This window comes from Jaculus jaculus, chromosome 6 (assembly GCF_020740685.1).
Source record: "Jaculus jaculus isolate mJacJac1 chromosome 6, mJacJac1.mat.Y.cur, whole genome shotgun sequence".
Taxonomy (NCBI): Eukaryota; Metazoa; Chordata; class Mammalia; order Rodentia; family Dipodidae; genus Jaculus; species Jaculus jaculus.
Window position 1 is genome coordinate 31,440,583 of NC_059107.1, and position 11,866 is coordinate 31,452,448.

At 43.4% G+C, this 11,866-nt stretch overlaps 1 protein-coding gene across 2 annotated transcripts in view; it reads left to right on the top strand.

Moving 5' to 3' along the window:
• The window catches only part of Faf2 (Fas associated factor family member 2), a 65,485-nt gene extending 54,782 nt beyond the window's left edge, over positions 1-10,703 (top strand). For both annotated transcript variants that reach the window (XM_045152744.1, XM_045152745.1), the window contains 3 exons: positions 1,372-1,543; positions 1,950-2,093; positions 7,343-10,703. In XM_045152744.1, coding sequence (XP_045008679.1) covers positions 1,372-1,543; positions 1,950-2,093; positions 7,343-7,525 — 499 coding nt within the window. In that variant the 3' untranslated portion in view covers positions 7,526-10,703. The remainder of the gene's footprint in view (positions 1-1,371; positions 1,544-1,949; positions 2,094-7,342) is intronic.
• Positions 10,704-11,866: the final 1,163 nt, after the last annotated feature.

The following is an 11,866-nucleotide window of genomic DNA, read 5'->3' on the forward strand; positions in this document are numbered from 1 at the left end:
TTGTTTGTTTGTGTTTGGTCTTTGAGGTAGGATTTCACTCTAGCTGAGGCTAACCTGAAATTCACTATTTAATCTCAGGGTGGCCTCAAACTCATGGCGATCCTCCTACCTCTGCCTCTTGTGTGCTGGGATTAAAGGCATATGCCACCACACCCAGATTACATATATATATTTGTTTATTTATTATTGACAACTTTATTTATTATTGACAACTTCCACCCACATAACCCAAATGCACAAAGTTGCACATGCGTCTGTAGTTTGTTTGCAGTGGCTAAGGGCCCTCATGTGGCCCCCCCGTTTCTATCTGCTTCCTCTCTCTCGAATAAATAAATAAAAATATTTTCAAAAATAGTTACAAAGGGAGAGCTTGACATGGTGGCACATGCCTTTAATCCTATCATTTGGTAAGCTGTGAGTTTGAGGCCAGCCTGAGACTACATAGAATTCTGAGTCAGCCTGGCTAGAGCAAGCCCCTACCTCAAAAACAAAAGTTATAAAACAAGAGGAAAGCTTGCTATTTCTGTTTTTGCCAGAAATAAACTGAGGAAAGAATGACTCTTAACATGCCAGGTGTGATGGTGCATGCTATGAGTTCAAGGCCACCTTGAGACTGTATAATGAATTCCAGATCAGCCTGGGCTAGAGCAAAACCCTACCTTGAAAAACCAAAATAATAATAATAATGATGATGATGATGAGTTCAAGGCCACCTTGAGACTGTATAATGAATTCCAGGTCAGCCTGGGCTAGAGCAAAACCCTACCTTGAAAAACGAAAATAATAATGATGATGATGATGGTGGTGGTGGTGGTGGTGGTGGTGGTGGTGGTTGTGATGGTGATGGTGGCTCATTCTGATTCTGCCCATTCTCTGCTTTTATAATTCTGCCCCATATTTTCAATATGAAACAAAATGGATCTAGGGCCTATTCCTAAGTGGGTGGAACACTTGCATCAGCATGCAAGAAACCTTAAGATTGGTCCCCAGCACCACATAAATCAAGTGAGGGGGCGTGCTCCTTCTAACCCCAGCACTCAGGAGGATTAGAAATTCAAGGTCAAATTCAAATTCAAGGCTAGCCTGGAATACATGAGATTCTTTCACAAAGAAAAAAACAGAAGCCAAGCATGATGGGCATATGTCTAATTTCAGTACTTCTGAGGCTAAAAATAATCTCAAGTTAGAGAGCAAGAGGAGAGGGAGAAGAGAGAGAATGCATGAGCTAGGGATGTGGTTCAGTGGTAGAGCACTTCCCTCACAGGTATGAGGCTTTGGGTTCCATCTCCAGCACCGTGAAGGAGAGAGGGGGATGGGAAACAGCTGTGTGAATTGAGTGATTTTATTTTTGTGCTTTTGATCATTATCCAGAGAAGAAAGGAATCAGACTCAAGTGCTGAGACAGCAACAGGATGAGGCCTACCTGGCCTCTCTGAGAGCCGACCAGGAGAAGGAGAGGAAGAAGCGTGAGGAGCGAGAGCGCAAGCGGAGGAAGGAGGAGGAGGTGCAGCAACAGAAGCTGGCCGAGGAGAGGCGGCGTCAGGTGATGTGCTGTGCGTGCCTCTACTGTGCTGGCTGAGACGAGACTGCACCCCATCTTTGTTCATGTGTAAAAGGAAAAAGTTGTGTTGGGATTATGGGTGATTTGAGTTTTCCTTTCCATACTCATTCTTAGTACCAGTATAAGCCCATGGGTATTTCCTTCACCATCTTGTTTCACCACTTGCTCAGAGCCAGGCTGTTTTAGTCATTCCCATTTTCTTCAGATACTTAACACCTAAACAAAATTGGTGATACCTATGACACAATAGGGTTGTCCCTTGTTTCTTGCCAAGAGGATTTTCGTACAGTAATTAGTCATTGATTTTTCTTCTCGGTGCACTGAAACCTAACTGGCCATTGTTTCCCTGTATGAGCCATAGCCTTGTTTTTTTTCTGTGTTTCTAAAGAACTTACAGGAGGAAAAGGAAAGGAAGTTGGAACGCCTGCCTCCTGAGCCTTCCCCTGATGACCCTGAAAGTGTCAAGATCATTTTCAAATTACCTAATGATTCTCGAGTAGAGAGGCGATTCCACTTTTCACAGTCTCTAACGGTAAGTCAACCTGTGTGAGGTGATATTTGTAGGATCTGGCTATAGGTTTAAAAGGTTTTACAGGGCTGGAGAGATGGCTTAGCAGTTAAGCACTTGCCTATGAAGCCTAAGGACCCCAGTTTGAGGCTCGATTCCCCAGGACCCACGTTAGCCAGATGCACAAGGGGGCGCATACATCTGGAGTTTGTTTGCAGTGGATGGAAGCCCTGGTGTGCCCATTCTCTCTCTCTCTCTCTCCCTCTCTCTGTCTGTCGCTCTCAAATAAATAAATAAAAATAAAAAATAAAAATATTTTAAAAGGTTTTACAGATTCTTCTAAGATTTGTTAGTGTATCTGCTACTCTGATAATCAGAGAGGAAAACAGATGGTATGATAGTGAATGCAGTGAACTACTGATGGTTACTTCAGCCCTGGCTGTCAGATCAAAGCAAGTGTGTGTGTGTGTGTGTGTGTGTGTGCGTGTGTGTGTGTGTGTGTGTGTGTGTGTCAGAGATTGACACAGAGATTGACATTGCTTGCTACCTTATTTTATTAGACAAGGTCTCTCTCTGAATCTGGAACTCACCAATTTGACACTAACTAACCAGCAAACCTCAGGGATCCTGCTGTCTCCCCCATCAGTAGCCTTTAGATTACAGGTATGCACTGCTCTGCCCAGATTTTACATAGGTGTTAATAATGTGAACTCAGGGGCTAGAAGGATGGCTCAGTTAAGGCATTATCCTACAAAGCCAAAGGACCCAGGTTCAATTCCCCAGGACCCACATAAACCAGATCCACAAGGTGATGCTGCATCTGGAGTTTGTTTGCAGTGACTCAAGGCCCTGGTGTGCCTATTGTCTGTCTCTCTGCTTCTTTCTGTCTCTAATAAATGAATAAAAATAAATTAAAAATTTTAAAAAAAAGAATGTGCTGGGCGTGGTGACACAAGCCTTTAATCCCAGTACTCAGGAGGCAGAGGTAGGAGGATTGCTGTGAATTTGAGGCCAACCTGAGACCACATAGTGAATTCTAGTCAGCCTGAGCTAGAGTAAAACTCTACCTTGAAAAACAAAAACAAAAACAAAAACAAAAAAACAGTGAACTTAAGAGCTGAACCATCTCCTAAAACCTCAAAGTAGTTTTTATTTTTATTTATTTATTTCTTTAATTAATAAAAATATTTTTTTTAATTTTTATTAACATTTTTCATGATTATAAAATATATCCCATGGTAATTCCCTCCCTCAATAAAAATATTTTATTGAATTTTAGGAACTTGGTACTTTTTAAAAATTCCAATTCTTTGCACACAGATCAAAGTAATTTTTAAAGTTTTCTTTCATCATGATGTTTGAGTTATGCTAAGAAGTCACCTTAGGAGCTGGGTGTGGTGGCACACACCTTTATTCCCAGCTTTTGGGAACAGAGGTGTAGGGGGATGGCTGTGAGTTCAAGGCCAGCCTGGAACTACAGAGTTAGTTCCAGGTCAGCCTGGGCTAGAGTGAGACCCTATCTCAAAAAAACAAGACAAAAAGGAGACATAAGAAAGTCTTTTTTTTTTTTAATTTTTATTAGCATTTTCCATGATTATAAAAAAATATCCATGTTAATTCCCTTCCACCCCCACACTTTCTCCTTTGAAATTCCATTCTCCATCATACATCACAATCATCGTACTTACATATATACAATATCAACCTATTAAGTACCCTCCTCCCTTCCTTTCTCTTCCCTTTAAGAAAGTCTTATGAGAGCCTTGTGTGTTTGAGGCTGAAAGGCTTTTACATGTTCCATTCTGGCATTGACTTCAGAATCCCACCCAAAACTTATACTCTGCACAATCATTTCTATTTCCAGTGACCTAGAAGCACTGAATTGCACTTTCAAATGTAAGTCACATGTAGTTGAACACGTGTGCACATAAGAGGCCTTACTGCCTGAGGCTTCCTTGTGTATCTTATAGCACTTGTTGCTGCTGTAGGGAAGTAGTTAGAAGCCAAGACTGCTGAGTCTCATAGAATTAGGATCAGATTCTCATTCTTTTATAGTTACTTGATGCATTTCCTTGGTCTGTTTTCTTAGTCTCCAAGCCTCAGTTTCTTCATCTGTAAATCTGGTGTAATCAGTGTTCTGTAATGGGATTATTAGATTTTTACATAAGGTATTAAATATTATACCTGGCTCAAAGTAAACACTCAAACTTATTTATGGTGTTTGTAACAAAAGCTCATTTCTGTGTATATCAGGAATTGCATGTTGCTTTTTTAAATTGACAGGTACAATAAATTCTGTAAGAAAAAGTTGGTGTTAGTGAACATTGGAGAGTCAGAAAATGCAGTTATAGATAAAATACGAGAAGTTTATAAATCCATGTATGGGCTAAAAGTAGCATGGATTTAAATTCTGGAATTGTAACCACTTAAAATATTTGGAGGGCTGGAGAGAAGGCTTAGCAGTTAAGACCCAAAGGACCCAGCTTTGATTCCTCAGTATCCATGTAAAGTCAGATGGAGTTTGTTTGCAGTGGCTAGAGGTCCTGGTGTGCCCATTCTCTCCCTCTCTCCTTCTCTCTCTCTCTCTCTCTCTCTCTCTCTCTCTCTCTGCCTCTCAAATAAATAAAATATTTTTTAAAGCCAAAATTAATCCTCTCTTGGAAAAGCTGATTTGGTCTGGGCAGGTGCCTTAATAGCAAATGCAAGCACGAGCGCCGGGGGCTCTGAGCGCACTAGAGCTCGACTCTCCCGCTCCCACTGGCGCTGCCGACCTCTGAGCCCCCTCCCCGCCCTCCCAGTCATTCCTTAGACAATGCAATACAGCAGTAATTGACGTAAAATTGTTTATTTTGGGGGGGGGGTTCAAGGTAGGGTCTTGTTCTAGTCCATGGTGACCTGGAATTCACTATATAGTTTCAGGGTGACCTTGAGCTCACGGCGATCCTCCTGCTTCTGCCTCCTGAGTGCTAGGATTAAAGGTGTGCACCACCACACCCGGCTACTTAGAATATATATTTTTTAACTTTATTTGCAAGAAAGAGGCAGACAGAGAATGGGTGCACAGGGCTTCTAGCCAGTGCAAATGAACTCCAGACACATGTGCCCCCTTGTGCATCTTGCTTATGTGGGTCCTGGGGAATTTAACCTGGGTCCTTTGGCTTTGCAGGTAAGTGCCTTACCCATTAAGCCATCTCTCTCCAGTCCTACAAAGAATTTTATTCCCTTAATGTATAATAACTAATTTAAACATCATCATATTTTTCTTCATCTTCACATTGCTGGAACAAAACACCCATTTAGAAGCAGTTTATGGAAGGGCTTATTTCCAGCTTACACTTTTGAGGGGAAGTTTCATCAAGGCAGGAGTAGACAGCAGATGGTCATGTCTTCACAATCAGCAAGGAGGAAGTAAGGAAAGTGAGCTGATTGCAGTATGTGAGGCTGGGCTCTAACACCTCAAGTCCTCCGCCTAGTGACACTTCCTTCAGCAAGGCTTTCCCTCCTAAAAACCTTATAAACCTCCTAAACAGTGCCACCATCTGGTGATCACATATTCAAGCACATAAGGCAACGCGGGACATTTTATATTCAAACCACCAAATATGAACTAAAGGATACAGGAGAATATGTACAAGTTATACTAAATAGTGAATGGGATACTATCCTGGAATAATCTTTCCATGAATATTGAAAAGATGACTATATATATTATATTTTGGTGGTGGTACATAAGTTAAATATCCTAATTTTGTCCTGGAGAGATGGCTTAATGGTTCAGAACACTTCTTAGGCAAGCATGAGGGCCTGAAGAATCCTGAGAGACTGATGCTCAAGTTCAGTCATCAGGACCCACAGAAACAGTTTGGCATGGCCACCCACACACTTGCAGTCCCAGTGTTGTAGGGGAGCAAAGATCCAAGAATTGCTGGAGCTCATAAAACAGTGGCAAGCTGCAGTATCAGGAAGATTCCAGCTCAGATCAGAAGGGTTGAAGGAGTATACTCTGCTACTGGTGAGCACACAGGCTCCACATGGGCATATACACAACCCACACTACATTACACACACAAAAACTTTTTTTTTTTTTTTTTTTTTGGCCTAAGTAGGGTCTCACTCTAGTTCAGACTGACCTGGAATTCACTATGTAGTCTCAAGGTGGCCTCGAACTCTCTGCAATCCTCTTATGTCTGCCTCCCCAATGCTGGGATTAAAGATGTGTGCCACCACACCTGGCTTTTTTTTTTTTTTTTCCCCCAATTTTGAGACAGCTAAAATACTACAAAATAACATGTATTCTGGGGTGATGGAACACCATGTTGGCCAGTCACAACTTGTTTCATGTGCTACACTTCCAGATTTTTTGTAACTTTTTGATTATTTCTAAGTATAAATTGTTTCATTTTATATCAGGCATTTGGATCAGTTCAGACAAGGTCTAGCATTGGGCTTGTATAAATGCTATACATAGCTGGGCATGGTGGCGCACGCCTTTAATCCCAGCACTCAGGAGACAGAGGTGGGAGGATCATCATGGATTTGAGGCCAACCTGAGACTGCATAGTGAATTTCAGGTCAGCCTGGGCTAGAGTGAGACCCTACCTCAAAAAAAATTACAATATATATATAGACATAGAGAAAAAGAAGCAGAGAGAGAGTGGCCTCCTGCCACTACAAAGGAACTCCAGATACATGTGCCACATTGTATATCTGGTTTAACGTGGGTACTGGGGACTAGAACCAGGGCCTATCAGGCTTTGCAAGCAAGTGCCTTTAACCACTGAGCCATCCTCCAGCCCATTCAAAAAAAACATTTATTTGCAAGCAGGGTGGCAGAAGAGAGAATGGGCACTCCAAGGCCTCTTGCCACACAAATGAACTCCAGATACATGAGCCATTTTGTGCATCTGATTTTACATGAATTCTAGGAGATCATATCTGGGTCATTTCTTTATTTGAAAGAGAGATTGATAGAATGGGTACACTGGGGCCTCTAACCACTGCAAATGAACTCCAGACACATGTACCAACTACTTTCTACATCTGGCTTTACATGGGTACTAGCGAATTGAACCTGGGTCTTTGGCTTTGCAGGCAAGTGTCTTATAGCTAAGCCATCTCTCCAGTTCCCCATAGATTCTTGAAAAGGGTTGCTGCACATATTTTCGAAGGGACCTAGAAACACCTAAAGTAGGAGAGGTGTGGTATATTTGATGTCATAGTGGTATATATGTCTCTTTTTCACTGCCATTCTTTTTTCTGTGTGACTTCTGCAGGTAATCCATGACTTCTTATTCTCCTTGAAGGAAAGCCCTGAAAAGTTTCAGATTGAAGCCAATTTTCCAAGGCGGGTACTGCCCTGTGTCCCTTCAGAGGAATGGCCCAACCCCCCCACACTGCAGGAGGCAGGACTCAGCCACACAGAAGTTCTTTTTGTTCAGGACCTAACAGACGAATGACACTTTTTCTTCCTTTCCCCTCCTGCCCTAATCCCTAAAAGAAATGGAAAACAAAAACAGATAAAAAAAAAAAGAGAGAGAGATAAATTCATATTATTATTATAATACAATATTTTTTTTAAAAGACTGCTGCATCCTAAGGAAGGATCAGAAACCATGCTGCCTGCAAGAGTCACAGCCTGTGTGTACGTGCGCGCAGGGTTAGCAGTGAACGTACCTGCTCGGCAAGCCCTCCTTTCCCACAGCCTCTGTCACACACCTTCCAGCCAGCCGAGACTCTTCATCTCCAACCCGTCCACTGTCCCGAGTGGGAGATGGGACATTCCCACTACTTCATTTACTCTTGCTTTTATAGAAAATAAAAGTGAAAAACCTCCATCAACCAGCTACAGCAGCATCTCCTAAGGACCTGCTTCTTCCACCTCTGGAGGAAGAGGAAGCAGAGAACAGAGATGTTCTCTGAACCACAGTTTAAGAATAACTAATTGTTTTTCTTGCTTTGTAATGACCAAAGGAGTGAGGCTGATAATAGGTGTATTTTTTCCTTTATTTTATTTGATAAAGAACCAACGCCCCGGGCTCCTTGGCCCACACAGTGTAATAAAGGTGCCCCGGGCTAGTCTGTGCTTATTTCTGCCATTGCCCCTCTCATGTTCCTAAGGGGGTCATTCATTTTGGTCCAATTTTTGCTGTCTATTCTTGTCACCTGTGAGCCCCACTTGGAAGAGTGGGAAGACACGTGTGTACAGGTTATACTCGTATATTGGTGTGCAGTTATTTACACCCTCATCTCTTCCTTGAAATCTCCCAGGCAGTGGTGAAGGGTCTGAACCAAAGGATAGCAGTTCTTCATTCCTCTTGTAATGCGCGTGCTGTTTTTCCAGCTTTCTGAATTCTGAATTGCCTTTGCAAGGGACTAGCAGGGTCCATCGGGGAGCTTGGCAAGGTCTACCTGCAGATGCCCTGCCAGTCTCTGTGGAAGGGTGGTAGTGGTATTTTAAGGATAGAAACAGAAGCCGTGAAACAAGGTAAGATTCCCAACCTGTGTACGTTGTTGGAAGGCACTTTCTCACTTTTTTTTTTTTTTTTTTGCCAGGGGCAGTTTTTTGTCTTCCCTCTTAATGTGCGCTTTTTTTTAGTTTTGGTTTTGGTTTTGGTTTTTTGAGGTAGGGTTTCACTCTAGTCCAGGCTGTCCTGGAATTCACTATGTAGTCTCAGGGTGGTCTTGAACTCACTGTGATCCTCCTACCTCTGCCTCCCAAGTGCTGGGATTAAAGGCGTGTACTACCATGTCCGGCTCTCTATGCTTTTTGGTTTTTAACTCAATGTTTTATCTGAGGTTGAGTTTACAGTAATAGATCACTTGAGTCTTAGCAAATGCCAGTGCGCACTGACAAAATTCCAGAATGTGGACTTGTAACATGCAGCCCTCTGAAGTTAGCGTAGTTTCTAGCGTGCTGTAAATGCGGGTCATCCATTCCAGTTAAAGCTTAACTTGCAAAGTTTGTCACCTCCAAAAGTCTCTTATTTAGCTAAACCTAACAGCCCTCCTTTCAGTAGTAGTACTACACTTGCTCTCTGCAGCCCTGTCTTGTTGGAGGGTACGGTTCCTGGAAGTCACTTGGGAAGCTGGAGAATTTCCCAGTGGCCTGAGCACAGGGTCGTCAGCACCTCTAGGACAGCTCTGTATTTGCCTGCTTTCCATTCCATACTTCATTTGGTTCCTGCTATTCAAAGTGTCATGTGTGAAACCACGCCTGACTTGTCATAAAATGGGTCTAGAGTGAACAAACACCAGGTCACCTGTTCTCCACTCAACCTTAGTTGAAGTCCACATCTCACTGACAACCATGCAGCCGCATGTTTTTCCTTAGAGCCTCCCTCCCTGTTCTCAATTCACATTGCTCTGGCAGCACACAGAAGTGTTTCAGGACCTTCGTTAGGCTGGGTAGGTAATGGTCTCATATCTACTTGGGGAAGTTTTGACTTTTCCCCCTTCATAATCCCTGTAATTCGTGCTTGACACCTCTTGCCTTTGGTAACTGCAATGGATGTTAAGATAAGGTCAGTGCATCTTTTGGGACACATTGTCCATTTACTGGAGGCTTGAGAAGTACATGCCCCTCTTTAGTCTACTTTCCCCACCCCCCATTTTTTAGAGACAGGTTCTCTTGTCACCCACACTGGCCTCAAACCTGCTATGTGTCCAAGGCTGGCCTTGAACCAGTGATCCTCCTGCCTCCAACTCCCAAGTGCTAAGAGTACAGGCTGCACCATGATGCCAGGCTTCCTGGTTTATTGAAACCATTCTGCTTTGCTTAGCCCCTGTGCCTGTCTTCTTGACCCTATTGCTGCTGCCTGGGTGCCATTTCCCTCCCTCCTAGGTAAAACAGAGGCTACACATTAATCACTTAATGGCAGCACAACCTGCGTTACTCCCAAAGACCTCCATGAGTGTGATGGGACCTGGCAAGGAAGAAGCAGCACTGGGGAGCAGTGACCCGCAGCATCTGCTCTGGTTTCCAGCTTGCCTTTGGAATGCTCCGGCGGCTGTTTCCACGGGGCATGTCATCCACCGTAAGAACACCCGCTCCAAGTTTTGTTTTCATGTTCCCAAACTGAAGCTGTAGATTCAGCTGAATAACGTGGGGAATGACCAAGCAAAGGTACCCAACTGGGTTCAGCTGGATTGTTACAGCTTCAGTGGGTCCCTTCTCACCTTCCGCTGCTGCAGAATTCCCTGCAGCAAATACTTCTCCTTGGTTGCCTCCATCACGGGGCTCAGAGAAGAGATGGCAGGAGGAGAATCTCTCTTAAAAAGCTTAAAACAATCCTAGAATCTTCAACTGAGCAGTTATTATGAAAATTGCTACTGGTGCCAAGGCCAAGGAAGGAATTTCAGAAGAGAACTGAGGAGTGACATCCCCAGAGTGCAGTCGGGAGTACTATCGCCTGGTGCTTGAACAAGGAGCTCCACCTTACAACTGTCTTTCTTCTTAGGACTTGTGAGGAATGCAGCAACAGAAAGTCCATCCACACAGGATGTAGTACCCCGACTTGTACTGCACCCTGAATAGTTTAACGTGATAGTTGCCTAAAGAAATCTAGTGTACTTCAAATTTTTTTCATAAAGGTTTACATTGTATTGTAGGTTAACATTAAACGTTTTATAACAAAACTTTTACAATCAGCTGTGGGTCTTTCTGTCTAGAAGAGGCATGGCAGATAATATTCTAGTGAAGGAAAGGGTGAAAAGCATTGGGACAGGAAACTTGGCATTGCCTTGCCAAGAATCAAGGGAGAATCAGAGAAGTGAATTAATAGTAGTTCTTGGTATAGATAGATACTGTGCCCCCGTGAGAAACAGCAGCTCAGCATGGCGCAGTAGGAAGAGCGGCTGGTGGATGGAATTTTAGCTGTCATTTGTCAGCACTGCAACTTAAGGTGAGTTTCTTAGGGCCCTTGAAGCTACCATCTTGCTTTAGGAGAGTTTGAAGAATGAATCAAATAAGTGTACATGAACCATCCGATACAGTAACTATCCCCAACAGGAGTGGGTTTTGAAGTGGTGCTGTCTTGTGACTAACAGTTTCTTTCCTACAGAGCAGAGCTGTGCCCTTGTACAGCCAGAGAAGAGTTGCTTCTGATCATCAGACTTGGGCCCCTGGAATTCCCTTCCCGGAATAGTTTTTTTTTTTTTTTAATTTTTTATTTATTTATTTGAGAGTGACAGACACAGAGAGAAAGACAGATAGAGGGAGAGAGAGAGAATGGGCGCACCAGGGCTTCCAGCCTCTGCAAACGAACTCCAGACGCGTGCGCCCCCTTGTGCATCTGGCTAACGTGGGACATGGGGAACCGAGTCTCGAACCGGGGTCCTTAGGCTACCCGGAATAGTTTTGATCCTGTTCACATTTAAGTCTCTGTCTTTCCGGTCCCTACCGTCTCTGTGCAAAGAACCTATAGCCAGGTGTGGTGCACACCCTTAGTCAGCATTGGGAGGCTGTGGTGGAAGGATCAGCAAGTTTGAGATTAGCCTGGGGCTACAGAGTTTCACATCAGCCTAGGGGATGAGAAAAAAATAATCCAAACTTGTGTAAACTACGAAGTTTTTTGGGGAGGTGGGGGTGCTAGTATTATGTGCCACCACACCCGGCTTTTTTTTTTTTTTTTAATGTGGTTTTTCAAGGTAGGGTCTCTCTCCCTAACCCAGGCTGACCTGGGATTCACTTTGTAGTCTCAGGATTAAAGGCATGTGCCACCACGTCCAGCTCTGGATTAAGTATTCTTGTCACTCTCATTCTACTCTAGAGGGTCCAGCTTTGTGGTGGACATGTTAAG